At 42.7% G+C, this 25806-nt stretch overlaps 1 protein-coding gene across 5 annotated transcripts in view; it reads left to right on the forward strand.

Moving 5' to 3' along the window:
• BCL11B (BAF chromatin remodeling complex subunit BCL11B) overlaps positions 1 to 25806 on the forward strand; it is a 91900-nt gene that overhangs the window by 32068 nt on the left and 34026 nt on the right. For 3 of the 5 annotated variants that reach the window (XM_032112549.1, XM_032112551.1, XM_032112552.1), the window contains exon 3: positions 10935 to 11150. The exons of the other annotated variants lie outside the window; for them this stretch is intronic. In XM_032112549.1, the coding sequence (XP_031968440.1) occupies positions 10935 to 11150 (216 nt within the window). The remainder of the gene's footprint in view (positions 1 to 10934; positions 11151 to 25806) is intronic. 5 annotated transcript variants of the gene reach the window in all.

A 25806-nucleotide genomic window follows, 5' to 3' on the forward strand; every position in this document is an offset into this window, starting at 1 on the left:
CTCTAGATGATCGGTCTGCTCGTTTAATTTGACAGATTCCGTTATCAGACTTGGGGCCACTCGTACACAATAGCTGGAGTAGTTTTCCCCTGAGAGATCCAAAACTCAAAGGGAACCTTCATTTTAAAAATATCTGCTGCTCCCTCCCTCCTTCCCTCCCCAGTCGCTCGCTCTGCTTTGCTTTTTCAAGTTTTATTGGTGTTAGTGAATTGCTCTTCTAAGTGTGAAAGTGCTCCATGCACAAGGAAAAATTTGAAAATTGTAAGTGTGCCTATTAATGCCCCCCCTCCCCCCACTTATTTTAGAGTTGCATTACTTTAAATCTGATGTGTGCATTCACACTAGGCAGGTAGACTATTTTCCACATAGAAATTCAGCACTTACAAAGTGTCTACACTTACATTGCTTTTGGCTAGGGGTGAGCCAAAAAACCAGAAGCTGTGATTCTCTCCCAAAGCTAATTGTTTCTGTATATTAAGTTTGTCCATCTGTGCTGTGCAGGGACATGGCATCACCTGATGGTTCTCCTTTGCATTTCCAGCAGTGAAGCAGTTAACAGTGCTGCTGCTTAATATATTGCTGTTACAGAGTCTTTTTAGTTTCCAGGACATTTAACTAAATCAGGTGGATGTCATTAGCCGATTTTCACAGATGGGGAGACTGAGGCACAGAGGGGCAGAGTGACTTCATCTGCTTCTTTTTCCTCAAGTTCCCTCCCATTCCAGGAATTGCTTTTGCTGCCAAACAGCTGAAGAACTGCTAAAGCCTCATTTTGCCTAATTCCATCAAGTTTTTTTAAATTATTATTATTTTTTATTGTGAGAGATAGGGACAAAATTTAAAACTATGAGTAGAGAGCAAACTTCAGAGTGAGGCAGTTACTTACCCAAGCAGCAAATCCTGCTGTTCTCTTTTCCAGAGGCCATATTCAGCCTGAGGATATATGTTTGCAATGCAGCATCTGCCAGTGTGTGAGTGGGACTGTTCTGAATGGCCAAGGCAGGGAGGTCCACTGATGTTAATGACTCCTGCTTATCTGTGGCTCTTCCCTGGCCACTTCAGTTCCTTCATTTTAACCTCCTGACCATCCTCTTGCGGCCAAGCCCTCTGGTTATTTGTAGTGGCATTTCTTGTTCTAGCTGCATAAATACATAATTTTGCCCTTTGGAAGCAGCTTTTTCCATCCACTGAGTTCCTTTATTAATTTCAGGGCCTGTTAAATTGCTACAATTTATATTGTAGTAGTTATATGTTTCAATTACATCAGAAATATTTGCTGGTAGATAGAAATATTCATGATATAATCAGGACTAAAATTTTTAGTTCCCACAAGGATTTTTACAACCATTGAAACTCCCCAGGACTTAATTACAAGAGTTAGGGAAAAAACTTGGGAAAATTGATGAACTGTTTATTGTCTACCCTTTATGCCTTTTGGAAAAAACCCCAAACCCTCCACAAATCAGGATGATATATTATTATTGTTATTGTTGTTGTTGTTGTTGTTGTTGTTATTATTATTATTATTATTATTATTATTTGTTGGTTTATTGTGGTAGCTTCTGGACATTGCAGCTCAGATCAGGCCGCCCTTGTGTTAGATACTCTGCATCCCCAGAGTGAGAGCTGGGCTCTACTTGAGAGCTTGTTGGGGCTGAACAGACCAGACGGGCAGTCAGTGGGAAGCTGAGCTCCAGGAGAGAATGTGCCATAGCCTGGGTGGCTCATGCCCTGGGGTGTGCACCCCAGCCCCCTTCCCAGCCCAGTGGTCTGCAAACCACCCTCCCGAGATGAGGAAACTCGCTGGTTTCCTGTGTTATATTTTTAGCACATCTGCTGATATGTCATATATACTCATGCCTTATGAAGGTTTTAGGCCAAATACTGCCCTGTTTTCCCATGCTCTTGCTCCCAGTTGCTCTCATAGCAAAGGGATGTGGTCCTCCTGGGACAAAGGCTTGTGTTGGTGGGGTGGGCAGAGGGCACAACAGGGGGAGGTGATGAAGGCTGCCTTGGGGTAGGCGAGAGTCCTTTTTCTTGTCTGTTTAATTGGAGTGAGCCAAGATGTTTCAGTTTTTCTCTTTTCATAGCACAGACAAGGGGTGAGGAGCAAGTTTAGATGAACATCAGGTGGGAGAGAGGCACAGGTAGTCCTGCAGGAGCCACTGTGGAGACCTGGCTCATAGGGATGCTGCCAGTGCTGCCACGTGGCACCTGGATACCCCTGGGGACCACCCACCCTGGCCCCTGAGTGACACCAGTGACAATCTACACCACTTTTTTCTAAAAGAGGGATTTTGGCACTGCAAAAACAGTCCTGCAGGCATAGTGTGGGCTACTTCTGTGAATTCACATGGTCTCAAGGTAAGCAAAATTCTCCACAGCCTGCCCTTAGTGTCCAAGCCTCCAAGATGTCATACACAAATATGTGGGTGACATCACATGGATTTTTACACGGTGAGACAAATTGCATGCACTTTAGATATATTGGGATATTATTAACCACACGGGGTGTTCCAAACTCAGTTTATTTATCTTTGTAAAGTACTTCCAGATCTTTGCGTGGAAGACACTAGAGAAATGAAAAGATTATTATTATTATTGTTATTATTGTTGTTGTTATTATTATTACAGCATCTAACTACTGACAGGCAATCACAGCTGCACGCTCAATTTAAGCCACTCAAATTTAGGGGCTGATTTTTGCAATATGGACTCAATGCTTTTCCCCATTGACTCCATATGCAGAAATGTGTGTTCACCTGCCCTGCAGAAGTTATTCTCCAGAAATATGTAAATGGGGTACTTTTAAAGAAGAAATGAAAATATGGCATAAATTTGAAGTATTCACATTCGCGTGGTAGAATTCAACGGCCGTTTAAGAAGGGCTTCAAAGCAACCAACTGTAGGAGCTGGTAGTTGCTCCTCTGTCATTAAAAAAGAAAATGCACTGATTAAAATAAAGCCAAGGAATCTTGTAGACAAGATTCATTTATGGTGTTCAGGGGTCTGACACGAGCTGCAAACAGCCCAGGAAATGGAGATCTGAGTTTCACAGTCAAACGTTTTAATCAGTACGATTGTGCACAGCCACTGCCGCGTGTGTGTTATGTAATATCATGCTTCACCCGCCCACACGCACCCAGAGACAACAGACATCTTCGAAAGGTCTTGGCATTATTCAGAGCAAAGACTCCCAGCAATACCCCAGCATGGTGTTTAACCTTATCTTTACTTACATTTAGGCTTTTTTTTTTTTTCTCTCCTTCCTTTCCTTTTTCCCCCCTGTTCTTTCCTGTGGTACATCGATAGTGAGTATTTTTGTATCTCCAAAAATGGAGCAGATATAGGGGAAAAAAATCCCATTAGCTATATAATGTGTTTTCATGACAGCTTTGAATGTTCTGATCATGTCCATTTTTTGCATTTTGTAGCATTGTCCTTATGCTTTACTGTAATTATTTTTGTTTTAAGTATAGTTGAAATTTTACATTCTGAAGACACCAATTAATTATTAAGTGGTACTTAGCCTATGCTTTCTTTAGATTTTTAAATAAGAAATAATTAACCAGAGTTTTTAAAGGTCTGCAGAAAAGGCAAACAGGCCTGTGAAACCCCAGGATCTAATAACAAAAAGGTGAGTTGGTTTTCCAGTGCCCTAAGAGTTTGAAGATATCCTTACTCTGAGTAACAGAAAGAGCTCAACTACATTTCATTCTGGTATAATGTAGCCCTGAAGTTAACTGTTTTTCAAAGAAAGACAAAAAAAAATTAGCTGGCTGCTAATTAGATGTATTTTAACTGCAAAGTCATTTTAGCAGCTAATATTGTTACTATGTGCTTCAGTGTGAATCCTTAGTGAAGCTATTAAACTGTGAGAACCTGAACTTATCAGACATTTTATAATGTGACTGAATTTTTGTATCCTTGTTCAGAAATCTGTGGGGAGTGGAGGACCTTTCTGGCTCAGACATGGAAAACACATTTTTTATCAACTGATTACCAGGGTGGGCAGCTGAGACCTCCTTGCACCCTCCTTTTCAGTTTTTTTCTTGCTTTCTTTTCCCTGGCAATAATATTTCTTCTTTCTGTTGCACTCTTTCCTCTCCCAGACAGCAGTCAAGCCCTGCAGTGTGCCCTTTATCCAAGGAAAGGGATTTAACAGCAGGGACTGGTCTTGGTTATTTCAGGATACTTACGTCTCCTGCCTGTTGTATACAACAAGTTGGCGATTCTCAGTAGCCAGGAGGCTCTCAGCATCAGGCAGGCTCCTGCTTTTGCAAAGCAATAGCCCATAGCAGACGGTGGGCTTAACCATCATTTTCCTATCTGTTTCTCACCCAGGATTCTTACTTTGTAATTGCTGGGTTGGGTTTCTCAGGGTTTGGGTATTTCCCCCCATCTTATTGCATCGGTTGATTTTATTCTCCTTTGCTCTCTAAAACAAAGTGACTGATACAATATCCAAACTGATGAAAAAGAAGGTGATTTTTTTCCCCTTTATTTGCTCAGATTTGAATTAGGTTATCTGCCTATCTTGTTTATGAAATTTTGTGCTGTCTTTTCTGCACAGACTGTGACTCCCAAATCTTCCACAGCTCCATTTCCATATTCCTGCGTGCTTGTTCTTTGTTAATCACTTGGCAAGCGCTTATTTGAATATTAAAAATTTCTTTAATCATCAAAGGCAGGAGCACAGCTTCATGAATATTCATATTTTTTCCCTCCTCAGACTGGATTCTAGTTCATTACCCTGCAGTAAAGCCAAACAGTCATCAATCGCGCTCATTACAGCCGCTGGCGTTTTGATTGGCTGCCTGCTGCTGGTAGCCTGCGTCCCCCATCCTCCCGCTCTCCTCCATGAGCTGTCGTGTACCTGCCAACAACAACAACAACAAAAAAAAAATATCAACAATGCAAGAATAAATTTCTCCGGTTGAAAAACAACTTTGCAAACTTGTCAAGCAGTCCTCATCACTTTTTTTTTTTTTTTGGTTTTACACCAAAAAATTAAAAAAAAAATTAGAAGGGAGAAACTTGAGCTTTAGAGATGAATATTTGTCAAGAGAGTTGACGTAAGTTTCATTTGCATAATGACTTTGTACTTCTGCATTAATAAAATTTGCATATGAAGCCATGTTAATTACTCCTGATCATGCTTTTTGCATTCATGCATAGTAATTTTCTCCGACTTGTGAGAATTAATGTCTTGGCATGGGGGGAGGAAGGGGGGGAGTTGGGGTACTGTCAAATTTCTGTGCCAGTGCCCCTCACTCACACTCTTTCTCCTCCTTGCTCACCATGTCGCCGTTCTTGATCTATGACTCATTTATGCATTATCATTCGAAATTCTTGGGAGAAAGAAATGTATCAATTCAAAGGGAATCCTTGTCTGCCAAAATGAAAAAATCTCTGAGCAAAATACAACAGGAAATCTCTTCCTGCCCTCCTTCTTCTCTACCCGGTGCAACTTTTGCATTTCCAGCTTCAGCAAAGTTTTAGTCTAAGCATCATAATCAGTGTGGGGAAACTGCTCCCAAACCGCTGTGCTGGGGGGAGAGGTGAAGGCTGGTGTGCAGGTGTGTCTGGCCGAGTGCTGGACTCTGGGTGTGGGTGTGTACACTAGTGTGTCTGCCCACACCATGGAGTCGTTCTGCCTTTCCTGGGGGATGCCGTGTGCATCTGCCCCTCGCAGGGTGTGCGGGCAGTGCTCTGCTGGCTGCTGCTGGAAGCGTTTGTGCATGTGTGTTTCTGTATGTGTATGTGTGTGCTTGTGTGCGTTTGCTTCCCCAGCTCTGTTGGTGTCTGCATAAAGAGACATGGCAGAAAGACAATACTGTCAGCTGAGAACAGTCCACAGGAGAGGGTGTGATACAGATAAGACAACTTGTTTTAGAAAAAGCTTGGAAAAAATCTGTTGAAGAGATTAGTGGATAGATTTGTCTATCATTTTTGGGAGTGTCTGCTCAAACCTGCTGCAATGGTTCATGTAAAACCCATCTCAGAACATCTGCAGTATTTTCCCTGAACATGACGGGCACAGGGCAGGGATGAGGCTTCAGCCTGCACTCCAAATTTGTAGCCGTACACTGTTTGAGCAGATGTTTTTTCTTTTTATTGAAAGAGAGTTTTTTAATAATGGAGCTGAGCTTTATTCTCTAACCAGCTATTGATTGGACTTTGTGTCACCAGACAGGCACAGAGAAACACACAGAAAAACTTGGTTCGTGCCTTGTTAAGTGCTCACACGTCTGCCTGTGCACCTGCCAGTGTGCCGGTACACAGATACACACCCAGGCACCCACCCAGCCAAACACTCGGCACCCCTGGGACACACCAGCTACATGTGGCTGCTATTACATGTGACATCGGATGTAAAGCCAGGTCTCCTAATTTAAGATTGCTTCCCCTGGTCTAAGCCATGCTGAGGTGGGACATTGTGAATGCTGCTTTGGCTCCATCTTTGTGTTTTGCTCAGGGACTTTTCTGCATGTGTGCCACAGGAGCATGGTGTTTTACATACACCATATCATATGGCCAGCCATGCCTAGGCTCAGGGAGAGGGGCAACAAAAGGATGCAATTTATGCCTTGATTGTGGCTTTTGTCAGGTTCATCTAGGCTTTTATGTTCATTTTCCATCTGGGGTCATGTCCAATTTACCTTATTTTCTTCTTTGCAAGTTTAAAAATAGCAGAGAGAAAAAAAATTACTTTTAGTGGTGCATGGGAGTCAACATCACCTGTGAGCTACTGCCATGTATAGGCTCTGAGGATATGCTGAGCCTGTTTAAAGCACAAGAACAAAATCTTCCTTTACCATCAGCAATGCAGATGCTTTATTTACATGGTGACAGTCCCTGTGCGTGTTTCACACTCATGCTATGTGCAAAACTCCCCTTCTCATCCGTGCAGAATGAATGCAGAATATATAATTGAGATCTGCAGTGCAGGTGAGTGATTTCCCAGTGCTGACCCAAGAGGAAAATCGAGCCTCACACATCGTGTCAGGGATGTCCAAGCGAAACAATGCTGCATGTGTGTGCCTGCTCTCCCCATCCAGATGGGATATTTGCCTCTAAGATTGCCCTGCAGTTCTTGCGGTTTGCTTTCCCGTTAGTGCTGACTGTGGCTGTGCCCTTTGTGGCAGTCAGGGGCTCGCAGGTGTGTTTTCTCTTTGAAACCTCTGTGCAATGTGATGTGGTCGATCGGATGTAGAATTCCAGAGATCAGCTCCACTCCCGTGCCTGTTGCTGTGTGGGCTGAGCAAAAAACTCTCAGCACCACCTTAAGATTGTATGTATGCATGTATGTATGTATGTATGTATGTATCTCTATATTTTTATGTTTGTTCATTTTGTGTTTGTCTGTCACCTGTAACAGTTAAGTTGAAGAGCCTCCATCTTCATTTTCAGCTTTAAATAGACCCTTTATGGGATAAAAATCACACACAGGATCCCACAGAGAGGAGCTGAAGAGATGAAATGGGAATATGTTCCTAGCAGATACAAGTTGAGTATTTTTGAACTCAACTGTTATTTGTTCTATAGCTATGAAGAGGTATCGTGTACCTAATGGTGGACCCCTCCTTTTCTCCCTGCCTTTTCTTGAGGCCACTGGATATGATTTCCATCTTCATGATTTTCCACTTGATCTGATTCTGTAGGACTGTCCTGATTAGTAACAAAGAAGTGAACCTTGAAGTGGTAGTAAAGAGGCGGACGAATCACCTGATTTGACTTTGACTGTAGGGGCAGACTCAAGTCTCCTGGTCTGGCAGCTGCATGATATTTGTCTCTTAGTGCTGGACTCAGGACTGGTGGTGGTAATCCCTGATCATCTGCCAGAATCTCTCTAGGTCCACTTTTCTTCTCCCTTGCCAACACTTTTGTGATGCTAGGTTAACAATTTTTAGATTTCCTCACATATACATCAAATCATAGAATCACAGAATGGTTTGTGTTGGAACAGACCCCCCTGCCATGGTCAGGGACACCTAAAAGACCCATTCAACCTAGTCTTGAGCACAGCTTCTCTGGGCAACTTGTTCCAGTCTCTCACCACCCTCACAGTAAAGAATTTCTTTCTAAAACCTAATCTACACCTATCTCTGTCAGTGTAATGCCATTGTCCCTTGACCTATCACTACATATCTTGTAAAAAGTTCCTTACTGGCTGCCTTGTCAGCCCCCTTCAGGTACTAGAAGGCTTCTATAAGGTTACCCCAGAGACTCTCTTCTCCAGGCTGAGGACAAGAAAAAGACCTTCTGAGTGACAGGTTCAGTTCCAGCCATTCACTGGCATCTGGTTCACACAGTCCTTCTGGTAAAATTGTTAGGTACCTTGTTAAAACAGATTGCTGTTTTGCCCCCAGTACCTCTTTTGGGAAGCTTACAGGATCTCTTTGACCAGATGGTGAGAAACCTCCTATTTGAGACCTTTATTCCCTTTCCACACCAGAGATGTGCTTACTAAGACCTGGGAGGACCTCCCTGTACCCACTTGGTAAGAGCTTTTTGCATTTTCTTGCACACCTCAGGGCTGTGCAGATTGCATTAAATTCATTGCCAGTAGACATGTGGGACACAATAGGGCTAGAGAGGAGGCTGTTACTCTCAAGGTAGTGCTGTGTGCCAGGGCCCACCGACCTCCACATTAAAGCCCCATGCAGAGGAGTCGGATGGTGCATTTGGTGGGCTTCATATAGTTTCTCTGTGTGATTATCTCCTTCAAAACCCGTAGTAAGGCATCATGATATATATAGGGCCAAGTGGCTGCAAGACCTGTGCCCTTAGTCATGGTGGGACCACAGACACAGCTCAGTATAACCTGAGATGTAGCTGCCCTGTGGTTCTACTCTAAATCTCCATTTCAAGCTCATGACTTTCCAAGCAATGACAAGTGCCCAGGCAGCTCAACACAGCCTAGCTATTTTTATTGTATTAGGAATACAAGATACAATTGTTGAGTCATTGGAGGGAATCTGTATTATTATTTGCTTATTCCATGAAAAAAGCAAACATTATTTACATCTGTTACAGTGGCAGTAGGGTGGTACCTACACACATAGAAATCCATGTCCAACATCAGTTTCCACATGCATAGTGCACTGTCTTGCCAAAAATGCAATGTAGGTATGATCTGGATAGCAGTTATCATTACCTGCTTGTATAGTACTTCCAGAGAGATCAAAGAGTTACAAAAGTCAAACGACAGAGCTCCCAAAATAAAAAAAAGTCCTTCCTTGTCCCACAAGCCACAGAGATGGCTTCTATTTAAAACCAGTCCTCACAAAAGAGCACAAATTTCATCCTCGATGCTTGAAGCTCAAGTATTTACACAGGGAATTTAGACTCTTCACTTGTGGTTTTGGCAAAAGCTTCACACAAATGTTTTGCACTGGTGGTCTCTTAGCCATTTAAGATAAACGCCAAAATCAAATGCAGTCCTTGCAGACTGGAGCGCTGGATGCTGTGCCAAGGATGAAGTATCCCCATTTGCCTCACATGTGTAGCTGTCAGATCAACATGCACGCCTGGTTTCCAAATAGGGACTCTCAAGGTGGAGAGACTCCCTTGGAATATGTTGCATGTTTAGGGTCACAAGGAGCATGGATAAATATTCTTCCTTGCTGCCACAGTGTGGGTTCCTTTAGCAAATGTTGTTTTTTCTAAGGTTGGAGGGAACACAGATAAATATTTCTTCTTGCTGCCATGGTGTTTGCCTCTATCTGCAAGGTGCACACTCATGCACAGTCAGAGATGCCACCATTTAGAAAGAAAGCATTTGCCAGAAGGTACCCCACAATTAGCACACATATTTCCTGATCTAAATACAGGGGAAACTGTGGTTTCTGATCTACCACTGTGCGGTAACTATTGGCAAATGCCAGCTTTTTAATGGCGACTGCTCCACCACATATCTTCATTTAGAAACTGGCCTTGATTAGTAGCTACCCTTTAGTTAATAACTCAGTGGCAGGCATAGTATCAAATGGAGAGGTTAGGATTCCCAATGGATAGAAAGTGTGCCTTTCACTCAGCTTCCCTTTAAACTCTGCTAATTTGTGCCAGCCAAAAACAGGACTCCTACGTGATTTTATGTGTGTCTGTGTCTGTATTTGTGCAGGTATATGTCGATATTTAAGACTTGTAGCTTAGTTTTTCAAAGTCACAGAGTTCAGTTTGGCCTAGTGCCAGGAGGAGCAAGCATTTCCAGTGGAGCAGGAGAAAACTCTTAAATACAGCTTTTAAATGGCAGGTGATTCCTAGAGGGGTTAAAAATAAATAATACGGTTAGAGGTTACAGTATCATCTTTTAGCTACCAGGAAAAAGGTTGTTCCCTTCCTCGCAGGATCAGTAGGGAATCAGCCTGCATAATCGGGGCATGCAAAATGCACAACTGGCTGCAGCTCAAGCGGGAAGGCAGCGCATGGCCGCCAAGGCTTCCTTCTGGGAGCTCGGCTCCTGGCACCTCACTGAAGCCATTTGAGCTCTAAGTCACCTCACTTTGTCCGGGCTGGTGTGTGGAGCGTGCTTCAGCAGTGGCTCAGCAGAAAGCCTGCCCAGTTTTGTGTCAGCTCAGTGCATTAACACAGCCATAAAACAATTATCCCCCTTTTGATTTGGTCCCTGAGCAAGTGCTGGTGGCGACGCCGCTGCCTCCGGCTCTTCTCTGTGCCAGGGCTGGCCATCCCCCACCTTCACCCCGCTCCATGCCCACACAGGCCCCCAGCCTGGGTTCACGGGTCCTCCAGGTCTCTTCTTATTCTTCCCCCACGGCAAGAGCCTGCCATCCTCAGCTGGACCCAGAGAGGGGTTCAGACCAAGCGTGTTGTGCGTTAGGCAGCCAGCCCCCACTTCGCTTGTTTGATGCCTCCTCTGTCCCTCCAAACTTAGATCCGACTGACAGTTTTTTCTATTGTTTTTTCTCCAGGGCCGTCCAGGCCTGCAAACCTGCCGGGGGCTCCCATAGCTGCCTCCTCCCACCCTCACACATCCGTGATCACGTCACCTCTCCGCGCACTGGCCTCCCTCCCGCCCTGCCTTAGCCTGCCCTGCTGTGGTGCACGTGCAGTCTCAGTTGGCGGGACTCAGACTGAGATTCAGACTGAGACGTCAGGCACATTTGGATGTCATTGTCAGTTGTCAGGTAATAGAAATACTTTTTTTTTTGTTGCTATCTGAAGGTCAGTAGTGCTGCCAAGTGATGTCGTCTTTGCTGTGGGAGAGCTGCCTTTGCTGGGTCGCATGGGGAAGGCAGAGAAAATGCCCCAACCCCCCCCCACTTCCCTACCTCCTTCCGTCTCCACCCTGGAAGAGGATGGGGAGTGGGAAAGGGCATATGACTCCCTCCATTTCCCCATCCTACCTGCCCACTCTCTGTTGTCACCTGCGGCCACTGCCAGACCGCTGTGCCATGTTGTGAACAAATGTCTGAGACTCCTCACAGAATGTGATACCCCAGTATCAAGATTTCATCTCTCTAGGCTGTTTATTTTAAGCTTAATTGGATAACATTTAACATCTGAGGTATTTTTATTTTCTTCTTTTTTGCCCTTCCTTCTCAATTATTCATATTAAAGGCTCTCCTCCGCATCCATGTGCACGCAGGATGTATGTGCTCCATGCTATTTTCTCCCTTGCTTTGAGAAAATGCTCCTTGGTAACTCACCATGCATCCCTGGCCTCTACCCCATCAGCTTTTCTTTTCCTCTATTCCTTTTGGATGTCTGACTTTTGTCACCACAAGGAGGGGAAAGTGATGTGAAAATGAAGGCACACCAAGCTAGCCAAAGAGAACACGGACATATTGTCACCAGACCACATAATTTCAGACCCAGAGATCTCTTTGAAATCAGTGGGTGTTTCTGAGCATGGCTCAGTTGCAAGACTAGGTCTATGTTGAACTGTGGGCTGGCGAGGTGAAAATGGGGAGGGTTTAAAAGAAAATACAGATGTGGCAAAATCCACAAATGTTTATGGAGTCTCACTGTGGTGGGCCAAACCCCACAGCTCTCATTCATGATAATGTGCATGTAGTTTTAATAGGGAGTTCCCTAAATGTTGCTGGATAAGTAAAGTGTGAGGACCAAAGGATTTAGAGAGACAGCAATGACTGTCAGGAGTAAAGCCTTTGGGAAATGGCTCCTCATTTTCTCCCTGAAACTGGCAAAACTTTGTTGTGCTAGCTTTTTCCTTCTGCAAGCAGTGGTGTACCACCTGGCTACAGTATGCTGTATATCATGAGAATGCTCCTGTAGATCTCTCATTGATGTAATAAAGCAAGATATAAAGTTTTGCAAGAAACTTAAATTTGTATCTTGGAAATCCTGCATCTTGAGAGATAAAATATTCTCAGGAGGAGGCTAAGAGCACTCTGCAGGGTGCTGCGTAGATCCTGGGTGAAGTTCAGGGCACACAGAGAAGGCTCCCATGCAGCCTGGAAGATGCTCAGCCTTCACCTATCTGCTTGCACTGGGGCACAGGCTCTGGGCTTGTAGCAATGTGCTGTGTGGTGAGGTGCTGTCAGTAAATTAGGGGTCTGGTTAAATTTTCTATCCAAGCTGCTGTATGCAGTGTGGCAGGGGTTCAAACTCTGCTTTATCAGCCTTGGCAGATTGACCAACTGGCCTGAGATGGGTGTCCAGACCAGCTCTTGCAGATGGTGAGCGTTGGATCAGAAAGTCAGAAAGCTTCCCTATGCCCTGCCTTTCTCTCCTCCCAGGAAGCAGTAAACCAAATTGGAACTGGTCTCATGTTTTGCTGTCCTCTGTCTTAACTGGTGTAGTATGTGCACACGAGCCTTTGGGAGACAGGTAGTTGTAACACTGAACTGGATGCCCTGGTTCCCTCTTGCTTCTGATGCCAGTAGCTAATGGGAATGGAAGCAAGTACAACTAAAAATAGAAAAGGAAGGAAGGAAAAACTTAATAAAGAATGTGGGGAAGGTGAGGCTTTTGTACTTTGCGTATTTGGAGTTCTCACTTTGGAGTTCTGTGCTGTGAGTTTTCAGAATTGCCTGTTTGCTGGGAGAGTGCTGCCAGCTCTGTGGAGAGAGAGCTGCTATCATGGCTTCCTGTAATTACTGCTGCAGTCGGCGACACTTAGAGAATAGGTTTTATCAAAGTGCATGTTACATGTTTATGACAGTAGTTGGTCAAGGTCTGCTTAAAAGAAACATTTTCTTCCCTTGAAAAAGGAGATTATGTCTACTTAACCCTTTCTTATCTCCCATAATAGTCACTGTATGTGAGCCTAGGCATGGCTTAAACCCCATGGCAAGGGTTATGGGATCTTTCTGTCCCCCAAAATGTTTTGTGGAAATGAAAGAAAAGTGAGTTCTTTGTGTTGATTAATAATCTAGCGACAATCCCTCCATTGTGCCCTCTTTTTTAATATAGACATTTACAACAGTCACTTGCTCCAGCTTTAGAGATCAGCTTGTCTCTCTGACTTGATTAGCCTTTTATTCTGTCAGCCCTGTTCTTGCTTCTGAGGAATTGGTTACTTCTTTGAACAAAAGCCATCAGCAGTTCCCGCCTCCCCTCATCCTTCATAATTTCTTACCTTTCCTGTTTTTCAGCATTTATTTAATTCAGTACCTGGGGATTTTCCATGCAGTTCTCAAGCAGACTGCAGCTCTGATGGCTTGAAGTTGCAGGTGCTCCAAAATCTTTGCTGGGCACTCACAAACCGGGCCCTCAAGAGTACCTCAGAGCAGTTTGTGCTGGAGAATCCAAACGACTGGCTACTGGTGGGATTTGGGGTACATATATGTGAAAAACGGCATTTGGAAATCTCCGACCTAGATAAGAGTGGTTGTCTGGGATGCTGAGTAGTGTTCAGTCATGCGCAGAGCAAGTTGTGCTGCCTCATCCAGAGCTGTTAGGGATCTTTAGAAAACGTGCTGCTGATAGTTTCAATCCCAGCAAATGGTGCTGGGAGGTCTGCTTGGATGTCCACTCTGCTGCTCAGCCAGTGCTGATCGTGGTCCCTGTGTCTTTGTTCAATTCTTTGTGTTCAGGGCACCCCAGGACGAGGAATTTGCAAGTAAAGGTCTATGCTTTTTCATGTGATTTAAAAAAAAATCTCTACCACTGGTTCAATCTCTCTCAGTCTATTTATTTTTTTATATATTTTGCCCCAGAAGCTTTTGTCAGTTGAATTGGGTTCTCCCGTTCAAATGTTTTTAGTGCCTATTTAATTAGAAGTTGGAATAGAGTAATGAAATTCACAGGGTTGTGTAGCTTGGATCTAAAATATAAATGGGCAAAGCATTCATTTTGCTTTACCCCTTGCCAGATTAGGGTGCTTTTTTTGAGCCTGCTTTTTATTTCATTTCAATGAATTGCAACTGCTCAGAGTAACTGTAAAACGCACAGAGTTTTTTTTGCATAACAGAGACATGCAAATGATTGTTGAGAGACATAATTATGTAAAGAAAAGTATATGCCTGTGTGCATGCATACATACACTGCAATGCTTTTTGTGGGGCTACTTTTTCACAATACATCTTCATAAGGCTCTTTTTATGATGCTGATTTATTAATATTGTACATTAAGGCTTAAATTGTCAAAGCTGCCTAAGAGATTTGGATGCCCATTTCCCATTAAAGTTAACGAGAAATGAGCATTGAAAGTCTCAGTGCAGAAGTGCATGGCAGTTTACAGTGTGCTCTCCAAAGAAAAACATCCCTGCCTTGAAGATACTATGGTGCAAAAGCCCCAGGAAGAAGATCGTAGTCAGCCTAAGACAAAGGGGATTGTAATGGCACAGAGAATAACTTATCCCCTGTGCCTGCATTCAGATGCATACTTGATCCAAATTCTTTGGACCTGGGCCTATGAGTGAGGGTTTTATATACCCCTGTAAAGATAATTAACTCTGTCCAATACACATATATTAATCTAACCAGTGAAACTGCTTCCTTCCCACACGTAGGCTGATGGAAGGAGGTGGAAAGCAATTACGATGCTTAGTTGCATGTATAAAAACAGCAAGTAGGCATGGACAGCAGTGATAAGTGGAGAGGGCTGTGAAATTTAAGGTCTAAAACAGAGGAAGGCATGGGGCCATATCTCAGAAGAGAGGAACAAGCTCCTGCTAATTCAAGGAATCAGCTGTGTTAGTCATTAGGACATTCTGAAAATCACAGTCATCTTGTAAAGTTAATATCAATTTACTTGGCTACTGAAATTCTACTTACTGCTTCATTTAACTAGTCTGGTGTTTTCTTGGCAGAGGTTAAGGTGACAGTAAAGATAAAAGCAGTCCCTGTAAGTAAATCATAGGTTTTAAAAGAATACTTTTCCCTCCATCTATTATATCACCATATTAATTTTATGTTGGTTTTATAAGTGGAGTCAGCCAATGAGAAGAGCTAGATTAGACCACCCTGCTGTAAAAAACTTGATGCAATTATTACAGTCTGTCTAGAAAGAAGTATTATTTCAAAAACTTTTATGTTAATGATATGGTATGCACTCGGTGCATTTCTTACTTGAGCAAGAAGCAAGCTTTTGTTCACTCCAGACTGGGTTTTGTTAACACAGGAGGATCAATGGAAAACAAAACAGTAATCAGAGCAGAGAATGCAAACTCATCCAGCAAAAACCTTCTAACTCATCATGTCCCAGGACAACGGTTGATACGCTACTTTTCATTTTTTGCTGAGTGGAGTCTCAAAAAAAACCCAAAAACCACTTGATTTCCCTTCAGCAGTGGGTGCTGTTTTGAGAAGAGAAAGAGGAATTTGGTATAATTTTTGAAGGACAGACAAAGGTCCATAGTTTCCCCAAACCCCTTTGTAAATGACTCTTTTCATTTTTCTGCATAAAGAAGAGGTTTGCATAAAATACTGGGTAATGTTCAGGAAAGATGTCCCTATTAGTCATGGTTACATGTATTTATTTATTTTAGTGAAATATTTAATGCATGCTATGGTAGAATCGACTTTGTGGACAGTACTTACAGAGTGCAGGGATGTGCAAGAGATGTATACACTAAAAAGAGTAATGCATCAGTCTGAGTGCACACATCCATCTTTACACCTATCTCTTGATCTATGTGTTCATTCATCTGTCCAAGTATTAAAATCATATGTGACCTGCTGTCTATGCAGCTCCCTGTCTCACTAGTTATTAAAATCAGATCCAAACTCAAAATAGATGGATCTAACACAGACTGATTTTTTTGACTGAATAGTGTGTCAAGAGGCAGCAAAGAGACCTCAAGATTGCAGAGATGACTAAAATGAGGGTGCTGCATGGGGCAGGGTTGCTGGCAATGTGTGCTTGGCTGCGGCTTTGTTCTAGACAGAGGGCTGATCACTATAACTTTGTAAGTCCTAATTATGTCAAGTTAAGAACCAGCAGGAGCAATAGTGATATTTAAAGGTGCTTTAAAGTGGATGCTTACCATTTCCAGACATCCCAGCAAAAAAGAAAAGCCCCTTAATTGCAATATTAATGGATGGAACTGAATCTGGTAGTCTTGGGACAAAAAGGTTCAAGGCAACGTTGCCTGCAGTAAGGACAATGGTTCCAACATTGAGAGAGTTAACTCAATCGCATACCACTACACTGAGCCCGAGAGTCTGAACTCTTCAAACGCTCCAAATGGAGAGCTAAATCAAAGAATCCTGTTTCAAATCCATCCAAGATGTTGCTGTTTTTCTCCTCTGACAGGAGAAGCATTTGGAAGTGCAGTTTCTTTCTTTTTTTATAGCTGTCTTAAAAAGGAGTTTGGATGTTTAGCACAGCTGGTGCTCATTACATTATGCACTATCAATAAAATAGCATGTGTAATTAATTTTTAATGCAGTGCTGTATGCAGCGCTTTAAAGCAGTTACTGTATGGGGAGAGCCGACACCGGTCACTGACATCAGAAATATTGAAATAGAGGGCTAGATTTTGCATTTTTAAAGGATGCATGTGAGAGTGGGGGAAGGGTAATTCCCAGCCAGCAATTCTCTGGCCACAATCAAATTTAAAAATATAGGAACAAGATGGATGAAGGTGATTTTATAATTTGCTTATTGGAATAAATGAATTTATGTCCTTTTGAAGTTTGCTGAGCGATGGCTGGATTAGGAGTAGGTGACTTCAGAGCATAGGTAAGAACCAGGAGAGCACACAGCAACAGATCCATATTTGTTAAAGCCCAAACAGGCTTTGGTATCTGGTGGGAGATGAGGCAAAAAGGGAGCTTATAGGAAAGCAAGGGAAGGACAATTTCTATCTCATTAAACAGGTTTTTTGTTTTATTGCAGGGCTTCATTCTTGTGCCTTGTTGTGCCTTGTTGTTCCCATCAGTAATCACCCCCATTTTTTCCCCTTGATTCACTAAACATTTTGGAGTATTGGTAGTCTGGAAGGGAGAGAGTAGCTTGGTTACAAAGAGGCACCACTGATGACATGGTTTGTGCTGCTCTGACAGAAGACACAAACAAATTAGAGTCTTCTTTTTTCATGATGTTTGTGCACAAGACACCAGCATAAGTGAAGACTGCTTTAATTAGGCACAATAGGTAAGGTTTGGGCACCACCATGACTCTCAGCAGCCATTATGTCCAGGAACACCTTGGTTGACTGAAGGAGGAGCAGACCTCTTTTTGAAGTTGCAGTGTGGTGTATGTTCATGCTCAGCAAAGGGACAGGAGTGGCTTTCATGTTTCTGCAGCAGAGTAACCACAAGGGATGGCATGCAGGATGGGACCAGCCTCTTCCCTGCTGCCACTGTTTTCCCATCCATTTTCAGAGACTTGAATGCTTCTTGGTGAACACTTCCTAAAAAGAGAAGAAATCAACTGCAGGAAGAGAAGGAAGGAAGCAATCACCTAAAAAGCGACAAAATTAGGGGTAGTGCTTGTCAGGTGCCTTCCCTTTTGGTTGGGCAATGCACCAGCTTCCTAAGAGCTGATTTACTTTTTTTTATACACATGCACAAGGCATAAATGTTTGCAATTATTCTTTCTTTCTCTCAGCAAATTGCCATTCATTTGTACATAACATATGCTAAACAGTTCACTTGTACAGCCTCACCTGGCATATTCAGGATGGAGTTTCCTCCTGCCCCTTCAGCAGTAGCTTTTTGTCATCACTTTTCTTCTCGCTTTCTGTCAGATTTGTGCGGATGTGTTTGTGTGCCTGAGCCAGGAAGTGAATTGGCCTGTTCGGTTTGTGAGAACAGAGATAAATCTCTCGTGCACAAATACAATGCTCAGTGTCAAAGGAAGTAGGACAAGCTATGGTGTATGGCGTAGGTAGTTGTGATGAGAACTGCTCTTTAGTTCACAAGCCAGAGTGGGAAAGGTGGAGGGAACAATGAGGTGTTGTACATTTTGTAGTGAAATCACTTAATTTTATTTTATTTGCTTTAGAAGAATTGGATCATTTATTCCTGGGGTGGCTCAGGTTTAGGCCAGAGAACTGCAAAAAATTACCATGTGTCCCTCCAGAGCTGTCTAATTCAGAGGACCTCTGCTCCTTTGTCTTCTGAGTGCTTCATAAAAGTAGATGAAAGGCAGGGTTCTGTGCTCAGAGAGGATGCTTTATGTTCAGAATGTGATTTGAGCCAAAGAAGCCATGCTGATGCATCTCATGTGTGTCCCACTGGGCTCCTGTGTTGTGCATGTTGGTCCTTCTTTCTGCTGGGAAGTAAACAGCTGAGCAACTATTAGCAACTTACCTTTTTATGCTGTTTGCCTTCTTTTGGACAGGCTTTTTCCAGGCAGTTTAGAGGTACGTACAGAAATCTGGTAGGCTAGTGTATGGTACATGCCTTTGGTATCTTTATTTTCCTCTTGTTTTTGTCTAAATCAAACCATTTCTCTGGGTCCCCGTTCCAGGTAATGTAACTTGCCATAGCACAGGCTAGGTAAGCCAGGTTCAGTGAGACACTAAAACATGCACTTGGAAGGAAGCAGGCAAAAATCCCACATAGAGAAGGCTTACATTTTTTATGAATTCAGCTGTATGAGTCAGAGGTCCTGGGACTTCAGGAATGAGGTTAATGCAGGCACTAAGCAAGACGATGGGGAGACACAGCCGCTGGAATCATGCTATGAAATGGTGCTTTCTAAATTGCTGTCTTTGCTATTCACGTAAAGGATGTCTGGTTAGAGAAGAGCTGGTTTGTACAATGTACCTGCAGCTTTTATTCTTGCTTAAACCTCACCTGGCTATTTGAAGCCAACTGTAAATGTATTATTTTCAGAACATCCCCTGGCAATATGAGAGGAGCATCTCGTCCTTCCTGTGTGTCAGGCCGTCTCCTTACATGTCCTGTATTGACCTAGATTTTTTCACGTGAGACACGGATCTAAACCTGGTCCCTATATCTCTTCCATGGCTGCATGACATACGTGGTGCTTCCAGGGCATGCTGTACCATGCCAACAGTCCGTGGAGAGATGGGTTAGGGGCTGCCTGGGGATGCTTGGCTGACCATCTTCCTGTGAGGTGTTTTCTGACTTCAGTGGTGTTATACTGTTCTGTGAGCTGCGAACCTGGTCTGTGGAAATCCAGGACGTACAGAGATTTAAGTAAGAGTCAGAGTATTGTTGGGAAATACATATAATTTAAAACCGTCCATGGTGATCATGGACTCTTCTAAGACATCAGCACCAGAGCCTTCTGCCTGCAGGGGAATAATTTTTTTCAGTTTGCATCTTCTAACAGAGTTTTGGGTTATTTTCTCATCACTTCTGGTTGAATAGGAAGAGAGTAAGTTAATTTATTATGGCACAGACAGGCTTATAATATAAAGTATGTCCAAAAATTAGATCTGAGTGTTTATGGCTTGATTAATCCAAATATTTCATAAAAATATGTGAACTGTTGATTAAACTGGGAACAGGATCATTGTGGTCATACAGTGAGGATAAGATTAGTGAGTAATTTTACCTTCCTGTAAAGCCTTATTAAAAAAAAAAAAAGTCATTCTTTCTCTATTTTTATCATTTTCTCTTCAAAAGGAACTAATTTGTCCATTGTAAATTTGAGGTAGAATCTTAAAAGCTCCACAGTCTATTGAAGCCAAACACTTCATTATCATTATCAATAGATACATAGAATAGTTGTAAAACAATCCTGTGAGATTGCTGTAAACTCCTTCCCAAATTCCTTCACACTTTCCCTTCCCATTTTCCATGAAGAGTGCTGTGAAATCTGCACCCATGCTGCCCCTGCCTCTATCACCACTGTCGCCGTTCATTAGTGCAGCTGAGCACACTCATAAATGTCTGAGCTCTTCCCATATTTAGAGCTCTCTAGCCAGCAAATCTTCCCTTCTGCTCTCCCCTTTTTGAGAAAAAACCCAACAGTCAGGGTTTGAGGTGGGCACTTGAGGTATAATTTTAATTCAGTGACCTGGTATCATCCAGAGCTATAAGGGAGAGCAAGAGTGTGGGAGAGAGTACCATCACTGCTTAAATAATTTGCTCCTTGCCCTTTCTGTCTAAGTTTTTCAGGCTGTGTCTTGTGATTATAAACTGAGATTTCTTAAATTTGTATTCTCCTTAATAGGTAAAGATGAGCGAAAGCTGTTTTTCACTTTCTCTTCACTCTTTCTTCACAGATGTCTTTGCTCTCTGGGACTGGCTGGCACTGCTGGGGAGGTATTTCCCAGGGGATTTCATTGCCCCAGGGTTAGATTTCCCCATCTACACAGCAGCATGGAGCTGTATTGCATATAGCTCCCTCCCAGCAAGTCTCAGTGAGTCACCATCCTGCTTGCTGGCTGTCTGCTGGGAACAGGATGCTCTGTCCTAGGCCACCCTGGCCATGGAGCTTCTGCCCATCTGCATCTTTCCTTTCCCCTGCTCTGCCCTAGACATTCATATTTCTTTCTGATTTTATATATAACATTTCACCTTTTCCATCAGGTAGGTCCTTCATTCATTGCTGTCACTGCCAGTGGTCCCTGCAGACATAATTACAGCCCTTTTTTTTCTAAAACACAAGACCAAAATGATATTTGTTCTTTTTAGTGTTTTTTAACTTCACGATTTTAAAAATGGAAATGACTTCTGAAAATAAACACAGTTTGCAATGTACAGACTTACTGAGCCAGCATGAATTTCCTTAATAAACTGGGGTATGTGTGTGTGTGTGTGCATGTGTGTGTTTTTCTCCCTTAAACCTTGGAATAAGAGTGCTGTCTCTTTAAATCCTAACTCAAACTTTACTGGCGATTTTACAGAGCCTGGTTTCATTTATAGTGGAGCCAGACTTGCTGTGTGAGAGCCGTCCGCATGCTGGAATTAGTCTTAAGCTCGCTTCTGTGGAGTTGCCAAATTCCATGTTTGTGTTTTATTTAGAATTCTTTTCACGGCCAGTCGAATCTGTTCAGGCACACATAGGCAGTGTTGCGCCCCATGGAGAAAATAAGCAAGTTTGCGTTTTCTTTGGCATAGGCCATGGCCACAAAAGACTGCGGTCTAAAGAAACATTTTTTAAAAGCTATTTTAACCCATAACAGATGTATAAAGTAGGCACACACATGCCAGCTTCCTTAGTTTTAATTAAAAAATAATTATGGCTTTAATGGGATGCTAGTGACAAATTTGGATGAATGGTGGGTGACATTATCTCAAGGCTTGCTTCAACTTATAAATTAGTGCGTTTCTCTTGGCCAGTGGTACAGATGAAATTAAATGAAGGAGCAGATTAATATTTCTTAAAGTTACATTGAACCAAATGAAAAATCCAATCAAATAAAAAAACATGGCCTCTTCTTTCCTCTCTTCGTCAGATCCCCATTTGCATGACAGAACACAGAGGAAAGGTTATTTTCTCTGCCTGATAATTGATCTGGCCAACGACAAACTGGACTTAGGTTTTCAGGGTGCCTGTCCCTTTTGTAATTTTGCATTGGTAGCCACATTGCCAAATTACTGTGATTAATGTCAGCAGGTTCTTCCATTTATAACCACATCTAACCAGCTAACATGGTACCTCCGAGCCAGGAAATCTTAAATATAAACCCAACCCGACATGTTGCATGTTGCAATGGTTCTCTCTCCATACCTTGGCTAACTGGCGGCGCTGCTGGCTGTGATTCCCACATCTTTAGGCTATTTTCAATTTGGGGCTTTCAAGGCTCACCAGAACTGGGCTAGATGCACAGGCTTGCACAGGTAACAACAGTTTATATTTATGAAGAAATAAACAAAAGAGTAATAAACTTGTAATGAGCTAACCCCAGATGGTATCTCTGCTGTTATTAGTCAGGTGTATGTAGAGTTGAGGAAGGCAGATTGAAGGATCAGCATGAGAGGCTCTGGATATTGAAGGAGCAGTCAGATGGGTTCACTGGAAAGTGTCTTCCTCCTTCCCATGCAAGCCTCCATCTCACCCATAGACACCCTGAATAGGTGCTGAGAACAAAGGCAATAAAGCAGTGCAGCTTTTCAAGGCCTGCAGGGGAATCACATTTCCTCCAGACCTGTTTGTCCCACCCTAGTGCTCTCCAGCAGCAAAGCCAGCCCAGCGTGGGATGGGGCTTTCTGGATGAGAGCAGATGATCGGCTTTACGACCTATGGCACCAGCAGATGAGGATCATTTTGGTTTTGGATGGCAAAACCCTGTTTCCTGTTCTCCAACATATTCTTTCATGAAACTTCTCATCTGCTTAACATTTAGCTTCCATTGTAAAAGAAAACCCTGGAATGCTGCTGATACATGTAATCTAGATGGTGAGAATTCTTCACTTAGGCAGTGCTAGTTTTTTCTGATGGATATGTTGAACTGTTTCCTTAGTAAATAGTAAAAGCGACTTTTGGAAAAAAGCAGATTAAGGAAAGAGGGAGAGAGTATCAGGTGCTTGGTGGGTAGATGTGTACCTTCCCCACGATCAGTCCATTCAACTTGTGACTTACAAATGTTTTGCTATTAATTTCCATGCAAATGTGGCAGGGTCCCCCACCTTGCTTGCTTAAACCTGTCTGCCATGTTAAGCTGGGGAAATTCAGCAAGAGGAAGTAGCTTTGCTTGGTTTGGGCCAAGTCTGTAGAATTTGAGCTCCTCAGGGCAATCCATTTGATCCCTCAGGGACTGCAGTGTCTCTTCTTGGTGTGCAGGATGTCCATTGCCTGAAGCTGAACCAAGCCAGTCTCTCTAAAGATACAATTCTTAGGCTTTGTTTAACTGCAGCAAAAGAAAGATTTTCCTTTGTCGATTGAGTGAGGATTTCTGTGGTAACATTTCCCTGAGCTTGAATTCCTCATGAGTGAAAATGAAGCTCCAGCATTAAAAACATGAGTCATGCAGTGCACATGAGACTAATTTTTGCATTCCTGGAATTTTTGGAAGGGAAACATTACATTCATGATAATCCTTTCAATTATACCTTATTGCTAAAATAATCCATGAGGCATTCTGCAGTAGAGCCCTCTGCTATTTGGTTACAGTTGAGACTTTGAAAATAGCACCTGAAAGCTTTTAGACTCCTGTGTGTCAATATCTTAATTTTCTTTTTATGTTGAGGCACACAGGATGGTCTGCCATCCTTTTATTTACTCCTTAGGATTTTTTTGTTTAATAAATAAGGCTAATTTGATTTGTTCTGATCTGTCTCAAGTATCTAATTGCTGCTGTAGAGAATGATTAATGTCCAGTTGAAAGGATTCCATATCTATAAATGAGAACTGAAAGCAGATGTTAGTTTGATGAACGTGTGCTGCCTATTCCTTGCCTGCACTGGCTCAGAGAGCGGGCTGCTGAGAGACTGCTATCTATCAAAAGAGAGATGTTAGATGCCAAACACAGTTCAGAGTCACACACCTATGATGAGCAGAGTGAACAGTTAACAAATAAAGTATCCCAGGTAGGTTTTTCTCTGCTTGTGAAATATCTATACATGAGACAGTGTTATCCTCAAATTGTCAGAAGTACTTGACAAGCTCCAGTTTGGGGGAAGGCACTGTGAATTGATGACAAGAAGGACTTTGTCTCTGAGTTTTCACTCAATGAGTAGTGTTGGTATGCTGTCCAAGGGCAGGTAAGTTCAGTTTCTAGTGCATTGTGTGCACAGTGCTGATTCTGAAGTTAACTCAACCCCTGAAAAACCACCCGACAAAACCAAACCAAAGCTCATACTGGTGTCTTTGCTATTGGTGGTCTGGCTAGGTGCTCAGGCATTTCTGGCAAGCCAGGCCAAATGCTTTTCAGAGTTTGCTAGCTTGAGCTCATGCAGATCTGTGGAGAGCAGACACTAAAAGGAACAAAAGACTGAATTGCCTGGGCATGAGATCAGGTTTTGTATCATCCAGGCAACTTTGACATACACTGCACAAAATAAGTGCAACAGCTTTTTAGATAAAAGCAGGTACAGACAGGATCTTTTCACATGGGCTCTCCAGTTTAGTAAAGATGCTTTACAGCCTTTTCACAAAGTGGTGCTCTCTTGTGCTCACAGGGCTGCTGGAGTTCACCTTCCCAGCCAGTGTGTAACAGCAGGTTAGCAGCCAGTGCATGGAGGAGGAGACATTTTGGCCATGGGCAGGAAATTCTGATAACGGCAGTAGGATTGTCAGTGTTTCCAAAAAATAGAGAACGCTTTCTTTGTAAAGCCTCTTTTAAAACTATTTCCATTAGTTTTAAAATGCTCACCAGTATTACTGTGAGCAAAAGAGAAAACATAACAGATTTAGTCACTTTGATTTTTTTTTTGTGTGTGTGTGTGTGAAATAGCCTTTGCATTTTCACTTTTTGTTAAAGTGCTGTTCAGGTAATTTCTGTGACAAGAAAACTATTTCACAGATGGACAGACGGAGATGTAAAGACCAACATAACTCTTCCTTGATGTTGATAAATCAGGCTGACCTGGGATGTGTGGATGGCAGGAGAGGGAAAGAGAGAGAGGAGGGGAGATGGAGGATAAAAGAGACAGAGAAAGGATTTGGAGTCATGGAGAAGGACAGGTGCTGGCATCCCAGAGCTCTGTCTATGTCAGCTTTTGTACTGTAGTCATGTCAAAATTACAGCAAAGAAGAGTACTTCCAGTGTGACCTCCTGTTCCCCTGGAACCTCAGTAGGACTCTACATACAGCAGCCAGGTGAGAACAGAGAAAAGACTGTCTTTTCAAGCTGGTTTTTTCATTTGGGGTGTAACTATAAAAACACTAATTCCAAATATAACTATTAAAATCCTTGTGTTTTTTTTAAAGACAGTATTGAACTGAGCAGTGAGACTTTCAATTAAAGTAACTATACTTTACTGGTGTAAAACCTAGCTATTCAGAGTGTTCTTGTTGATTTTCCCTGACCTATATCTACCTGACTGTTTTATGATGTAAACAATTCCCAGCTGATATATGTCACAAAATTACTGGAAATCAGAAAGTGGACCAAAATAAAGTAAATGGTAACTCTCTCCCTGTCAGGGCATACTTTCAAGTATTCTAAAAAACAAAATCTGCTTTTTGTCGTCCTTTACTTCTCTTGCTTTCCCCCCCCTCGTCCTAGCTCTTATTTTCTTGTAGGGAGGAAATGGAATTGGTGCAAATATGAGTATCCTAAATTAAGCTGGTGAGTTACTCATGCAGCTGTTATCATTATTGGTCAGCCTGTAGTGCACAGCAAACTTCATTTCTGTGGAGAAGAGTCAGGACTGAAGTCAAGAGAAGGGGCACAGCTGACCATGCAGTCAGGAATATACGTTGCAATTTCTTTTTATCTGGTCTCCTGTCTGGTTGCTTCTACATCTTTATGTGGAGTAGGAGAAACATATCTTTGAGAAAATGTTTAAAGGGAGGTATCTTCTATAACATGGTGACTTTCCTCATTGCAGTGAACTCAGCCC

The sequence above is a fragment of the Corvus moneduloides genome, chromosome 6 (genome assembly GCF_009650955.1).
Source record: "Corvus moneduloides isolate bCorMon1 chromosome 6, bCorMon1.pri, whole genome shotgun sequence".
In the NCBI taxonomy this organism is placed as follows: Eukaryota; Metazoa; Chordata; class Aves; order Passeriformes; family Corvidae; genus Corvus; species Corvus moneduloides.